Raw genomic sequence first — 16,353 nt, forward strand, 5'->3', positions numbered from 1 at the left:
TTTCTGTGAGTTCTATATAGCCTGGTCTACATGAGTTGCAGGCCAGCTAAAACTATATAATGAGATCCAGCTGAACAACAAAATGACCAAGCAAACCAACCCAAAAACCTCATGGTGGGACTCAGAGATAATGAGCACTTGAGAGCCAGGGTATAGGTAGAGTTTTCTTCTAAAGGTTTGTAACTAGTGGTGAAGACAGAAGAATCGCTGAGGACTTCGCTAGGCTTCTAGGCTAGGTCAGGATACCTTGCCTCAGAGGCACCTCCAAGAGTGACAGAAGCAGATGCTGATGCCCTCTACTGGTTTGTTTGTGCACATATTCACATGTTCCTGCATACACACACACACACACAAACGTCATTCTAATACTTAATACTATAATAGTAGTAATATTCTGCTTGACACAGGAACAATCAAGGATTTAATTAGCATCTGTTATGTTTAAAATGTTCCAGCTAGAAGAAGAAATAAATGAGGCATATATATGTCTTATCATTTATGAAAATGACAATCTCAAACTAAACACTACCTTCCTGGAAAAACTAAGAAATCAACAACAACAAAACCAACATATGAACTTAAGTAGGAAACAGCCACAAACCAGTAGCTTCTGAAGAAGTAAACAATGAATAACCCTCGGAAATGTAAAAGAACAAAAGATACACTGGAAATAGCAATGATAAAAGCACCAGAGGAATTACGGATGCAGGACAACTATCCCACCTATGCACTCACTGAGCAGCGTCGAGGAGAATCTGAGCAAACGGACAACTATGGCTCCTGGGACTGAAAACACTACAGATTACTATTAAAATCCTCCAGTTGCCCTACTCATCTGTGACTCTCAAGAAATCTTACTGAGTCTGAGAAAGACCTAGAAGCAAAGTGTGGAAGGTGTGTGGTTAAGAAATTCCACAGTTCATATGTGGTGAAATAATGTGAAGGGAAGCTTTACAGTGTCTCATGCTAACACCTTCACCACTTGTCTCCAAGTCCCTCTCTGTAACTTCTCTCTCAGCTTATCTCAGTTCCTACCAGACAGATGTGAGAGAAATCACAAAACCAGAACTTATCTATCTCTCTAGCCCCTCCAATCATTTTACTGTCCTACTGAGGAAGCTGTCTGTCCTAGCTACTATGAGCTCCTTCAAGGATGCAATTCACTACTGACTATCCTCCTCCTTCTAGAAGAGTCCTGCCACCACCCAGACACATTACAGATTCTCCCTTTAAGACAAAGAACCGCCAATCTCACAGTCAGCCCCTTCATCTCATCTTCTTCCGAGTGATAGTCTTGTAATTCACAACCCTCTAGCTTACCTCCAGCCCATCACAACTGAACACTTCTTGCTAATGTCACCTGTGTGCTCTCCATTCAGTTATATGTGTCTGTAAGTTCATTTGTATGTGCATGTGGAGGCAAGACACTGACAATGGGTATTGTTCCTAATCACTAATGCTCCTATGAATGTTTCTGTAATAATTGGCTCCGAACAGGTGACTACTGTATGATTTTGGCAACTATCCCAACTACTTAGCCACTCTAAGGAGTGACCTTGCTTTAAATGGAAACATGTAAACTTTCTGCATATGAAGAGAAAATGCTTACCTTTGACATTTCCTACAAAGCCTTTCATGGTTGAGGCTCGTCTTACTCTCCAGAAAGGTCCCTGATGCTGTTTCCCTTACTACTCTTCGGTCACAGTGAAGCCCTTTCAGTTGCTTGGGAAAGACAAGGATCCCTGTCTCTGGGATGCTGTATTTCCTCTGAGCATTTCCCTATCTTTCTCCCAGTTTTCCTCTCAGTCACTGCTTCCTTGGTGAATCCCTTCCCTGACCTCTCTCTCTCCTCTTTCAAGTACTTGAAAGGGGAGATACACTAAGATCACCAGGCACTTCTATCTTACAGCACTTAAACAAATGGACATTTCTTTGTGTGTGTGTATGAAGCCTCCAGATCTCAGGCCCTGGGAAAATAAAAATTTGTTTTCCCTACAATAGTATTATGCAGTATATAACACATAGTTGATATATATTAATTTATGGATAGGAGGGTTAACACTAAAAAGGTACAATAATTTTTAAATAAAAATTTAAAAGATTATTCTAGAAAATGAATGCTAGACTAAGAAACAGTATAGAGAAAGCTCATAAAAAGGAGCAGAATATAAAAAATTATGTAACAATAACTACCATTTACTTCATTTACTTAGCGATATTAGAATTGGGTTCCCTAACAAGTGAAAAAATATTCTCAAACAACATGAATTCCAGATGCACTAACTATCTAAAGATACACAAGGAGCATTCTTCCTAGTCTAGGAGCTACTATTTCCAACCGTGGGAAGCATGCAAAGACTGAGCATTATGGGAAGGGGAGAAGACTACAAAGCAAAAAGCTGGTTAGTATTTGGTACTATAAAAATTTAATTCTACATATAAGTAATCACATTTATAAAAAGCATACAAACTGGAGACAAATATTTGTAAGATTTAACAAAGAGTGAATTCTCAATAGATTAAGCCTAGTAAGAAAACTAAGAAAAGAACAAAAGAAAAAGGAACACAGGTACAAATTTAAAATGTAAATAGTTATAAACACCAAATATGCCTACTCTTCTCAAAAACAAAAGGGGTACTACATGCTAACATTTACTTAATGCTGAAGAATTTTTAAAAGATAACAGTGTTCGCATGCAAATAAACACTATAAATCAGAGAACACATTTGTACATCTTTGGGGAAAGCCATCTGTCAATGCACACAAAATTTCTCAAAATCCTTCTTGCTCTTTGGCTCAAAAACTCTACTTCTGAGAATTTACTGTAAGGAAATCATCATTCATCTATGCAAAGCTACAGCTGGCAGGACAGTATTCAAAACTATACTCAACATCCGAGAACAGGCTAAATAGTGGTATATTCTTATCACCATATGATATAATCATTTAAAAAGCTACAAAAGAATATATAATGACATAGGAAGAAGTTTATGATACTACGAGGATCAATAGGAATAGCATAAAGATTCACCATGGGACAAAAATCCTTTTCAACTCATTTACAGTATAAGTCACATATAAACCCAGGCAAGCCATAGTGATTAACCCTTCTTTATGACAGGAAATAACTACAAACAAAAGCTTACTTACTCTTCCAATTTCTGCAGTCCAAGAAACAACAATGGTATTTGGTACTGTCGTGGACAATCGGACAAGTGAGGTGATATTAATTGGTCGGCTAGGTCGCTTTGGTTCCACACCGTTTTTAGTAGGTGGAAGGTAACCCTAAGGAAAAAATAAAATTAAGTTCTGCTATTCCACAATTGTTCCCATTTCTTAAACAAAACAAAACAAAACAATGTACAAAGTACAGGCTAGAAAATACAAATGATATCATTAAAAAGTAAGGAAGCAAACACTTAGTCACCTAATCTCTCCAAACAACTCACCAGCCTTGTTTAATTAAGACGGAGAAAAATACCAGTGATAGATATTCTTTTTTTATTAGATATTTTCTTTATTTACATTTCAAATGTTATCCCCTTTCCTAGTTTTCCCTCCGAAAATCCCCTCCCCTTCCCCCAGTGACAGAAATTCAAACTCTCTTAATTTAAGAATCAGAGTGAGTTTATAATGTCTTTTTTTTTTAAAGATTTATTTATTTATTATATGTAAGTACACTGTAGCTGTCTTCAGACACACCAGAAGAGGGCGTCAGATCTTGTTACGGATGGTTGTGAGCCACCATGTGGTTGCTGGGATTTGAACACTGGACCTTTGGAAGAGCAGTCGGGTACTCTTACCCACTGAGCCATCTCACCAGCCCTGTGTTTATAATGTCTTAAAGAGGTATACAAGAAACATTTCTGAGGGGACCAAACACAGCTCCCACCCCACCCCATATAAGGCAGGGCAGCATCTCAAACCCTGCTCTCCCACAGGCACAGTCACAGGAGTTCAGCTGGGAGACACTGATGATATGCATCCCCCAAACAAAGTGTAACACAGATGCTACTATGGCTAACTCAAAATTCTACAATTTTCTCTCCATATCAAAACTGCTAACCTATGTCAGCGAGCCTCACCTCGTCACATATAATGACATACAGACACATAGAAAATGTCTCCTTGTGGTACTGGAGCTGAATTCAGCATCTTTCCAATACTAAGCAAGTACTCTATCATTGACCAAGCATCCTTAGTCCCCAAAATAGTCACCTAAGAAATGCTAATTCAGAAATGACTTTTAGAACTTACTGGAAGGCTGCAAGGTTTTGTATTCACTTTTACACAAAGGTTGGGTGGGAAGTGATCTTCTTGTGGACAACTGGTTTCTGATAAACAAAACCTAGATGGCAAAGATTGAGTTTATTTCTTATTAAAAGATAACCTCTAACATTTTAACTTGATAGATAACTTGAAAGATCATCAATTTTAAAACAGAAAAAGAACAAACAATGAAAAAGAATATTTTACATGAGGAATAAACATAGGTAAACAGGCTTTTAAAACAAAGTTGACCATTGAACAGAGGTCTGAATTGCACAGGTCTCTGTGTGTGTGTGTATGCAAAGGTGAACACATGTGCATAAATTTGTGATATCTTAAACAAACTGAAAGAAAAACTAGTTAGTCTAGATGTTAAAAACATTAAGAATTTAGATAGCTTATAAATGCATAAAATATATGTAGATAATAGTACTCTAAGTTACCACAAAATATGTATAAATCTACTACTTAGAAATCCATTAAACTCCATGCACACAGACCAACCACACCTGGTGCCATTCCCAGTCACAGAAAAACAAACACAAAGCTGAGATCTTAAGGGACAACTGCACAGAACTGTGGTCCACACATGCTTGCTGGGGGACTTTACAGATGTTTCCTGCTTCTGTGCAATCAGACAGACCTTGAGCATGTGCTGGGGACAGGAAGTAATACGGAATTAAGAATAACACTTATTTTTCAGTGTCTGTAAGAGTGAATAGAGTGAGAACAAGGACTTCAAACCTGCACCCTATTTCTACAGCAGTGATTGCAGTGCAGTGACTGCCCACTCCCCACTGCTCGGATTCAGGCACCTCTTCGAGCAGTCCTTCAAAACTATAAACAGTCACAGTAAAAATGTCCTCGTGTGGTTCTTGTTCATTTTCATCAAATATATCACATACACAACATGTGCTAATTGGCTGTCTAGGTTATCAGTAATCAGCCATTCATAGTTAGGTTTGGGGGACAGTCCAAAGTTATATGTGGCTGGGTTTAGTGGCCACACCTTCAATCCTAGCACCCAGAGAATAGAAGTAGGGGGAGCTCTGTGAGTTCCAGGCCAGCCAGGGCTATGCAGCAACACCCTCTTTTGATTGAACAACCAAAAAGGTTATATATGGATTTACAACAAGGGGTGCGAGTTTGCCTCCTTATTCCTTATGCCTCAGCTTAGTTGCTTAAGGCCAACAGTAAATAACTCCATCAAGTATCTGGATAAGAAGCTGTGACTACCAACCTGTACTAGTGTTCACAATGATTTCAGAATTTATTTAACTATCTTCTGAGGAAGAGTAGCTTCCTCAGACATTTATGAAATTATAATGACATCATGTTTCTCCTTCCCTCCTGCCAATCCCTCCTAGGTACCACCCCCTTTTCCTTACTCTCTTTTAAATATATGCCTCCCCTCTCTCTTCAATTGTGTGTGTGCTTCTAAATATATAACTACAACATGCTCAATCCATATAATGCCCCTTGTATGCATGTGTCTTCGAGGCTGATCACTTGGCATTGGATAACTAACTGTGTGCTCTTCCCTGGAGAAGACTATTTGTCTCGTTCTCAAGATTCCTTAGTTGCCTGTAGTTTTTTGTCTAGGATTGAGGAGGTCTCATGAACTTTCAAAAGGGTTCCGTAGTTTACTAAACTTTTAAAAACCTGAATCAAAACAATTAAAGCATCGGTATCAAAGATCTTTCCAGAGTTGCATACAGGCTCATATGCATTACAAATCTGAGAGGAAGATACAGCATACAGTAGTTTTGATATGGCCCCTGAAACATCTTGCTGGTTCTCAGTAGAATATACTGAAAACATGATCTCAGGGCCAAAACCTCACCTTCAAGACAAAGTCAGTCAAAAGAGCCAAGGGGCTACCTCGCTACTAAAGAACCAAAGATGCTGAGTAGCCACAGCTTGGTGCTACTTTTGCAGAAAATAGAACACTATTTTAAAAACACACAAAAACATTAGTTTTTACATTAAATGAACAATCTTTTGGAAAAATCAAGGATTTCTACAAAAATTGTACCTTCTCATCCTACTGACTAACCTTTACTAAGCTAGAGAGCTGGACAGTGGCTCAGTGGTTAAGAACACTGGCTCCTATTCCAACAGACCAGGGCCTGCCACATGCAGCTCACCTGTCTGTAACTTCAGTTCCAGGGCTTCTGACACTCTCACACAGACACAAGAAGGCAAAACACCAATACACATAAAATAAAAATAAAAATTAAAAAAAAAACCTTATTAAAAAAAAGAAGAAAAGAAAAAAATTTCTTAGATGCCCTCAGAAGCAATGAAAGAGCCTAGAAACAAAACTTGACAAGTTGTGTCTGCAAGCCTGTGTGTTGGTATGCTTCTGTACATTTCTGAGAACTTCCATGTGGGTTCTAAATTAGGGCATTTTAAATTACAAGTGAAACAGGGTGGGGCGGGCTGGAGTATCTGGTGTTTGTGTGTGAGACTGCAGACTGCTGTGCTGTGCTGTCCTGTCTGCCTCTGTTAGAGAAAGCAGAGCTGAACTTACAAAGATCCTCCTGCACTAGCTCAAAGGCCCACTCGACCACAACCGCCCAAAAGCTGATACTTCAAGTGTCTATCAGATGCAGCTTCCGGACTACCCCAGGAGCACCGCTAAGGAGAAGACCCAAATGGTCAACAAGCAGAGTCTCTCAGGGTGCTTTCTCTTCCTAGGTAGCTCACTCAATATCTGCAATACATTTGTTGAGGAGATTATTTTTTAAATTAATTTTAAAGGAACACTCTATTTTAAAACTTGAATATATATTATAGTCAACACTGTACCTTAATTGGACCTGCACTGTGAAGTCACATTTGGTCCCAGAAATATCCCTAAAATAGAATAAGAATAAAAATTGTTTTTAAATATATACATGAAGACATGTCATTCTATTCCTAAGTATCAGAAATGTCAACAGTACTCATACGTGGGGGTGGTGGGGAGAGGGAGGTGGGAGGGAGGAAGGGAAAGAGCTGGGGGCGGGGGCATGGTACCTCTGCTGAAAGTTGAACACAGTTACTAGGGTAGGTTCTGGGCTTACACCAAACTGCAGGTCAGACTGAAGGTGACTTACATGGAGCTGCTGATCTGCTGCACCTGTTGTGGTGTCAAGGCAAATGCAAAACAGGTTTCCCGAAAGCGCTGGCTGTTGTCTGAAGCTGAAGAAAAGAGTTACATTTTAATAATCTTAAAGGTCATCAGTACAGACATAGCCAGAACCACATCATTAATTAACTGTATATCCTAGAGACCAGACAACAAAAGCAATGAGAATTAACAAATTTCTAGTAGTGATATATCAAAACCAAAGGCACAGAGAGGCCTAATTCCAGAAACAGCATTTCAGAACTCAAATTCAGAGGAACACATAGCAAAGACCAACCAAAAGTTGTCTAATTATATGCACACTCTTATAATAGCATACCAATAATACTAATTTCATATACAGAGTTTCTGAGCTAAGAAACAAATGTACCTGCTTTGAATCTACATAGGTGAAACTGCAATTATTTTTGAAAGTAAATTAATCTTTCACTGCCTTCTGTTTATTTTGAGAAATAACTTGTTTGTTTTGAGAAAGGGCCTTGCCATGATGCTATGCAGCAAAGGTCAACCTCAAACACAATTCTCCTGAGCCTGAAAGCTGTGATTATAGTTGTGCACCACCACACCTGAGCACCATACATGTTTTATATACAACGTCATATACAGTTTTTCATAGTCTTGGATGAGTTCACTTCTCAAAGGATCAACATATAAGTGAAACACAAGAATGAAGAACAAAAAGGATGGAGGGGGAGGGAAAAGGAAGGCAGCAAGCAGACAAGAAGCATGCATCACTGTGGCACAAGGGATTCCCCAACTATGCTGAGATCAACAAATACATTGGCTTTCTGAGAGACATTCCAAGACATTCAGGCACAGACATAGGCACGGCACGTGAGAGCAGGAATTTCTCTGGCCAGCCAGCTTCACTGAACTTGAGAGCAGAGCTTCAGGTTCAGTGAAAGCCATGTCCCAAGATGGAGAGCAAATGCAAGAAGACATGTAACATTGTCTTCTAGGGTCCACATAGATACACACACACACACACACACACACACACACACGGTGTCTGAGTGTCAAGTTCTGAACTACTATTTATTGAATAAATAGGTAAATTAAGAAATCTCAGGCTGGGGAATGTGACTCCGTTGGTAGGTTGCTTCCTAGTTAACTCCTGTATCCCATACACTGGGTGTGGTGGCACACATCAGTACCCTCAGTACTCAAGAGGGAGAAGCTGGAAACTCAGAAGGGCAAGGTTAGTCTCAGCTATATACTGAGTTTAAGACTATCTTGGACTACATGAAGGTCTGTCTTTCAGGGGAAAAAATTAAAACTGCACTTTTCCAAGATAATTTAATACCAAAGAATCACTAAGAGTTGTCATCATATAATTCTTGGCTGTGGGCTACCTAAGACTGCAGAGAAGCTAACTTTTGGCTAATTTCAATCTCTTGCTTAACTGGGTTTGTTCTACTTGCAAGAAACATATAAACCACCCCAACTGCAGCATGCCTCATCAAAAAATCTGCACAACCAACAGTGGAGAAAAGAGCACAGGTCTAAAATTACATCTCAGTGCAGAAGCAACATCTTTTAAAGGCTAGATTTGCATTTCTACTTCATATGTGGGGTGAGGCTTTTTCTTAAAGAATCTATCTTCAAGGAACAGTTGCTAACCAGAAAAAGTTACCACAATTATAAGTGCAGTAACAATCTGGCAATTATCAATAAACAAGGAGGAGCATGCAGGAAGGCAAATACTGCCCTCTGTCATCAACCTTAGCAGCTAGCTTCTTTCTCAGAGTATCTTGTATGGGGATTGTTTGCCAAGCAGGCCTGGCCCAATTTAAATCTTTGGCTCTGCTCTACAACAGTGCTAAAATAATCTCTGCCACACAAAAATTCGTATTATTCACTAGGCAAAAATTTAGACTCATTTTCAAATATATGACTACTGTGAAGTTTCAAGATGGGTGCAGATTTAGAATGACAAGATGCTGGCTAAAACAACATGGCTACTTCTTCTGTCCTATAATGACTGAAAGTCTGCAACGCTAGAGATTCCACCCACTGGTGCCATAAAGCACAGGCCTAAAATCTGCAGTGTTAGAGAGTCCACCCACTGGTACCATAAAGCACTCATTATCCAGAGCAGCCATTTTTCAAGTATCAGAAAACATGGACACCTTCACCTTCTCCATCAGCCACTTCTCTTGACACACTCTAGTCTGTGACACTGAAAAGACTATCATAAACTTTCATAACCTATCATAACCTTTCAAAGGCTATCATACCACACTCTTTCACAGCATATTTGTTCTAAGTTCCATCATTTCTTCCTATGTCCATCCCAGAGCACAGACCATGAGGCATAGCTAAGGCGGTAGGTAATTTATGGAGAAACAAACCTCTGATGTTACCCACTGACATCTGTCACTCTTTGATACTCCAGATGGACCATGACAAGAACACTAACAATTACCATCTAGTATCTCCAACCCACCTGACCACCACGAAGAAAAGCTACAAGGCCCAGCTAGTGAGGAGTAAGCTGTAAAGGTTTTATATTTGTTTGTAGCAAGTCAAGAGCTGGAACTCGGATCTACATATCTCCCACTTCCCGGTCAATTCAGAGCTGTATGATTTCATGATTAAAAGTATGTTCTTGGACTGCAGTCAGAGTGCAGTGGGTGTGGTGCTTGAAGGACTTTTGGGTTGGATTCCCAGCAGCCATAGGATCCTTATATTAGCATACAAACCTGTAAAAAGTACTTTTTTGAGGCAGGTTTTTTTCTCCATAGCCCTGGCTATCCTAGAACTCACTATGTAGACCAGATCCGGAACTCAAGGATATCTGCTCATCTCGGCCTCTCCTCATCTCTGCCTCTCAAGTGCTGGGATTAAAGGTTTGAGCCACCATGCTTTGTTGTTGTTTAAAGCTATTTTTCCACTGGTTGCTTTGGGAGGGAAGACAGACTCAGTCTGCACCCAAACTTGGATCCTTTTCCTTCAGTCTGTCCAGTGCTGGGGTTTTAGACAGAAATGTCTGTGCTCAGCTTCCACTGTTCTTTTAACATGATGTGAAAATGCTCTTTTTAATTCCTAGAGCTTTCTCTGCTTAAGCACCTCATCATTAGGTTTCTCCATATTTATTCTTTTTTCAGAACAAGGCTCAAAGACACAGTCATCTAGACAGAATACCAGGCTGTGGTGTGTGTGTTTATCTATGTGGACCCCAGAAGACAATGTTACATGTCTTCTTGCATTTGCTCTCCATCTTGGGACATGGCTTTCACTGAACCTGAAGCTCTGCTCACAAGTTCAACGAAGCTGGCTGGCCAGAGAAATTCCTGGGATCCACTTGTCCCCAGCCCCTCTGCTGGATTAGAGGCAGGTCTAGCCACACCTGGCTTTTTTCTGCAAACACTGGGGATTCAAACCCATGCTTATAGTCTGTGCTCTTATTCACTGAGGTACCCGAAGGCCAATTAGTATGAGCTCATCCTCTTACTTGCAGTCCTCTAAGGAGCTTTGCCTCCAGGTAAAACCCCTTCCTCAGTTGTTCACTACAGCTTCTTCCTACCTAGGTAGAGAAAGTTATAAAGAAACACAATCTCGGGGCTGGAGAGATGGCTCAGCAGTTAACACTTGTTGTTCTTCCAGAGGAGCTAAGTTTGGTTCCCAGCCCCATATCATGCAACTACAATGTTTGTGACTCCAGCTCCAGAGCATCAGACACCGCTGCCCTGTGCAGGTACTTACACTTATATGCATATACCCACTTTCAAATAAATATATCTATACATAATTAAAACGAAAGTAATTTTTTCCATTTATTTTATTCATTTTATACCCCAATCGCAGCCCCCCTCACACAGCTCCTCCCCCCATTCCCCTTCTCCTCTGAGAAGGGGGAGCTCCCAACTCCCAAGGTACCAACCCACCTTGGCACATAAAGTCACTGCCAGGTTAGGCATATACTCTCCCACTGATACCAAGAAAGGCAGCCTGGTTAAGGGAACAGGATCCACAGGCAGGTAGTGAAGTCAGGAACAGCCCCTGCTCCAGTTGCTGAGGAACACGCAAGCTGCACACCTGCTACATATAATGGGGGAAGGGGCCTTAGTTTAGCTCATGTGTGCTCTTTGGTTGGTGGTTCAGTCTCTGGGAGCCCCCAAGGGTCAAGGTTAGTTGACTCTATTGGTCTTCCTGTGGAATTTGCTTTTTCAATCCTTCCCCCAATTCTTCCACAAGATTCCCCATAAAAGTAAATCATAAAGAAAAACAGGAAAGGAGGGAGGAAGGAAAGAAGGGAGGGAGGGAGGGAGGGAGGGAGGGAGGGAGGGAGGAAGGAAGAGCGACTGACTGACCTGGAGCTTAGGAGGAGGCCTGGGTGAAATTGGGCAGTGGATAAAGGAGTGGATGAGAGCACTGGCATCTCTGGTGAGTGGAGAGAACAACTCTGGGAATGGTATCAATTAAGAAATAACAAGAAATAAGATGAAAAGCAGGAGACACAATTTAAAAAAAAAAAAACTGTGTTCAACAAACCATATTCATTAGGACTGAAGAGAATGGGCTGGCTGTAGGAGCAGTCACCAAGGAACTGAGCAAACACAAGGACAGCAAGAAAGCCTTAAAAGTGATCAAAGAAAAGAAGGCCAAGGAAAGACATGGTGGCTCAGCAAGGCAATAGGAAGGAGTATTCACTCGGATGGCAGCAAGTCATCCAGAATGGAGCATGGTGAGCATTTTAAAGGATAAATAAGCAAACAAACAAACACAAAATAACAACAAAAACTATCAGCCGGGACTTCTTAGCTCAGTAAGACAAACACAACAAAAACCCAAATCAAACCAGAAATATGTAAGAGGTAAAAGAACTCACCTCCACCCTTATGCTTAATGAAACAATAAAGGAAGTCTGTATGCAGAGATGCTACCAGACTATCTGGATGTCCAGAAAGAATGGGTACCAGAAAAGCAAACAACAGAGAAATAGAATGAACCACTGTGTCTGTAAATAGATCACCATTTTCTTTTTTTTTTTTTTAAAGATTTATTTATTTATTTATTATATGTAAGTACACCGTAGCTGTCTTCAGATGCACCAGAAGAGGGCGTCAGACCTCATCACGGGTGGTTGTGAGCCACCATGTGGTTGCTGGGAATTGAACTCAGGACCTTCGGAAGAGCAGTCAGTGCTCTTACCCGCTGAGCCACCTCTCCAGCCCAGATCACCATTTTCTAAAACAGCAGCAAAATGCAAAGTTTCAAAGCTACAGGGAAACAGAGCTTAGGAACAGTATGAAGACCAGAAGGGCAGGAACGGAAGCCACACCCACTGCCAATGCTTCTCAAGGATAGACTGTGATGATGTGACAAGGCTCAGAATACCTGACAAAGCAATACATCATATATCCCACTAGCAGGGAGGGGGTGGAGGTGGGGGCAGGAAGAGCAAGAGACATAAAAAAACATGTTTTAGCGGGGAAAACAGGAGGAAGAGAAGAATAATAAATAACTAAAGAGCAATAAAAAACAAAAGAAAAATGAACACCAAGAGGGTAGATTAAGAAACAACCACACTGGGCCAGCTGTGGTAGCAATGCCTTTAATCCAGGTACTCAGGAGGCAAGGCAGGCAGAGTTCTGTAAGATTAGGCTAGCCTAGTCTACACAGTAAGTCCCAGACCAGCCAGGGCTATGTAGCACTTAGGAGGCAGAGGCAGACAGGTCTCTGAGTTTGAGGCCAGCTTGCTCTACAGAGTGAGTTCCAGGATAGCCAAAATTACCGAGAAACCCCGTCTTAAAAACAAAACAAAACAAAAAAACAAAAAGCAAAAACAAAACCAAGGGGGCTGGAGAAATGGCTCAGCAATTAAGAGCACTGACTATTTTTCTGAGGGTCCTGAGTTCAAATCCCAGCAACCATATGGTGGCTCACAACCATCCGTAATGAGATCTGATGCCCTCTTCTGGTGTGTCTGAAGACAGCTACAGTGTACTTACATATAACAGCAAATAAATCTTAAAAAAAATCAAACAAAAAAGTCACACATCAATAACATCAGATAAGCCAATTTAAGGGATATTATAAGACTTGCAGATATTATCAGACAGTTTAAAAAGAGGCAGTTATAATTTATATACAAAAACACAAATAAAAACAAAAGGATAAGCCTTGTGCTGAAAAGTCTGCCCTCAGCAGGAGGATTACAAATTCAAGGCCACTCTGAGCCAAATAGTATGCTGAAAAAGCCCAAACCAACTAATTAACTAATTTAAAAAAAAAAAGGAGAGGGAGAGGGAGGGGGAGGGGGGGGGAGAGAGAGAGATATCTTAAAAAAAAATTCCTATAGGAAATCTTTGATAGCCTATAGGCAAAACACAGACATAACGGAATGTAAACTTCACAGACCAAGCTCAGTATAACTGCAAAACTACTATGAAAATGTCCCTGTACCAACGGACAGCTGTACTCAGTAACAAGCAACAAAGGTAGTTCCCAAAGAGATTCTGATTTCCCAGTCTTAGCATGCCACATAATACTCAACATACTCAGTTCTAAACAAAGACTGCAGGGACATGCACATCAATGGAAGCAAACTGGGAGCCAGAAATAAAACCAGGCATCTAAGGCCATGGTTTGACAATATGGCAAGATGCTTCCTAAGGGAAAGGATCTTTTCAACAATGGGGGCTGTGTGGGTCAGTTAGGCATTCAATGGCGACGGGATGGAGATGGATCTTTAGCTGCACTGTCTATAAAACTTTATTCAAAATAAGTGGAAAACTAAATTTACAAATTAAAACTTTAGAAGAAAACAGGGAATTAATTAATCTTCATGACTTTAAGCTGGACAATAGCTTCTTAAATGACATAAAAACGCAGGCAAAAGAAAAATAAAGTGAAATTCTAGTTTAAAAAAATTAACCTTTCAGATGTTAAACAAAGTACATTATCAAAGGAATAAAAAGACAACCCACAGACTCAGTGAGACTCTTGTAAAGACATACTGACTGGGTAAGTGCAAATATCCAACATATGTAAAGTTCCATAGCTGGGCACAACAGCCCCCACTGCCACAGTCTTGGTAGGCTGAGGTGGAAGAGTGTAAAGGCAAGGTCAGTCTGGACTCCACAACAGGACTTTGTCCTGAAAAAAACAAATCAACAAACTGCTACACAATGACAACCCAATATAAATGACTAGGGTGTTGGCTCTGTCAGTGAAGTGCTGGTCATGCAAAGGTGAGGACGCTTCTGAGTTTCAGTTTAAACCTAGCACTTGGAAGGTGGATGCAGGAGTCTCCTGAGGCTCTCAGGAGAGCCAGTCTAGTCTATCCAGAGAGCTCCAGGCCACTGAAAGCCATCTGAAAAAAGAAGGTATATGGTAGTAACAAGGAACAACTCCATAGGAGGGGGAGGGGAGGGGAGGGAAAGGGAAAGGGGAGGGAGAGGGAAAGGGAAAGGGGAGGGGAGGGGAGGGGAGGGAAATTAAAAAACAGACATTGTCCTAAAACAGATACTTCTCCAAGTAATACAAAAAGGCCAGTGAACACACAAAAAGATGTTCAGTGTTGTTATTCATTTAGGAAATGCCAACCAAAATCTCAGTGAGGCAACCTTTAACCTATTAGCTATATTAAACCAAACTAAACCAAACCAAACCAAACCAAACCAAACCAAACCAAACCAAACCAAACCAAAAAGTCTCTCCTAAAGAAACATCACCCTCAACAACAAACACCACCACAAAAAAATTACCACCACAAATTATCCAGCAAGCTGGAATTTGTGTACATTGGTGGTAGGAATGTAAAATAAGTGCTGCCGCATATCCACTATAGAATAGTTTGGTGACACAAAATTACCATAGAGACCAGTAATCCTACTTCTGGGTGTGTGGACCAAAAGGATTCTTGCATATACAGAAATGCTCATAAAATGTATCTACAAATGAAAGGTGAAATAACCTGTCAGCGAACAGAAGAAGAATGGAGAAAATGTGATGTGGATATTATTTTGCATAAAATGCAATAGAATGGAATTCTGATAGATTGTACAATGTGGACAAATATAGATCATTATGCCCAGTGAAATAAACTGGATATAAAAAGACAGTGTACGATTCTACCTGTAAAAGATGCCTAAACTAGGCAAATTCTTAGAGATACAAAATAAACTAGGCGTTGACTAGACCTAGCAGGGGAGAAAGCAGTACGGAGGGAACTACCATACTGTTACTGTTGAGGAGATCTGCTATGGAAATACACAAGTCAGACTGTAACAGGGTTAGGTAAAGAATGATTTATTAAAGACTGATTTCTTTACACAAATAGGAGAGCTTTATTTTTCTAAATGAAATAGAAAATAACATTAAAGTCCATTTGCTAATATCACAGAGTTGAACTTAAGTATTTCACTTAAAAATGGCAAAATCAAAGTGAACACTTAAGAGGCCAGATGACCACTAATGAATTGGACTTTAAAAAAATTAAGAACTTAGGTTCTTAAAATAAAATGAGGCTATCTTTTAAAAATTACTGAGCAAAAAAGATCTTAAATAAGGCAAGGACATAGGTAGCTCAAAATCTGTTAAAAGATGTTCAACAGTCTTAACTGCGAAATGCAAACCAAAATCGAGATAGTGCTACAATAAAAATGAAAGGTCAAAAAGTGGCCGGTACCAAAATGGCTCAGTGAGTAAAGGCATTTGCCATCAAACTAACAACCTGGGCATGTATGTATGAGAATATCACAACAAACCCCATTATTTAACTTTTTATTTATTCATATATTTAACAAATCATGCCTAAACTTGTCACAGTCTATAACAGCATGTAGATATAGAGGCCAGACTACAACAAGTTTAGGTAAAGAATAACTTATTAAAGGCATTGATTTCAATACACGAATAGGAGATCTTTGCTTTCCTAAATGAAACAGGAAGTAACATTAAGGTCTCGGGTTTGAAGCTAAATCACCAGTGTTTTAAGTAACTG

The 16,353-nt window shown here is 40.1% G+C and overlaps 1 protein-coding gene across 2 annotated transcripts in view; it reads right to left on the reverse strand.

Moving 5' to 3' along the window:
• Window positions 1–16,353, reverse strand: part of Pias1 (protein inhibitor of activated STAT 1) — a 102,514-nt gene that overhangs the window by 37,834 nt on the left and 48,327 nt on the right. For both annotated transcript variants that reach the window (XM_006511302.3, NM_019663.3), the window contains exons 3-6: window positions 7,372–7,456; window positions 7,082–7,129; window positions 4,259–4,349; window positions 3,152–3,286 (exon numbers count right to left, since the gene is read on the reverse strand). In XM_006511302.3, coding sequence (XP_006511365.1) covers window positions 3,152–3,286; window positions 4,259–4,349; window positions 7,082–7,129; window positions 7,372–7,456 — 359 coding nt within the window. The remainder of the gene's footprint in view (window positions 1–3,151; window positions 3,287–4,258; window positions 4,350–7,081; window positions 7,130–7,371; window positions 7,457–16,353) is intronic.

This window comes from Mus musculus, chromosome 9 (genome assembly GCF_000001635.26).
Source record: "Mus musculus strain C57BL/6J chromosome 9, GRCm38.p6 C57BL/6J".
Classification (NCBI taxonomy): domain Eukaryota; kingdom Metazoa; phylum Chordata; class Mammalia; order Rodentia; family Muridae; genus Mus; species Mus musculus.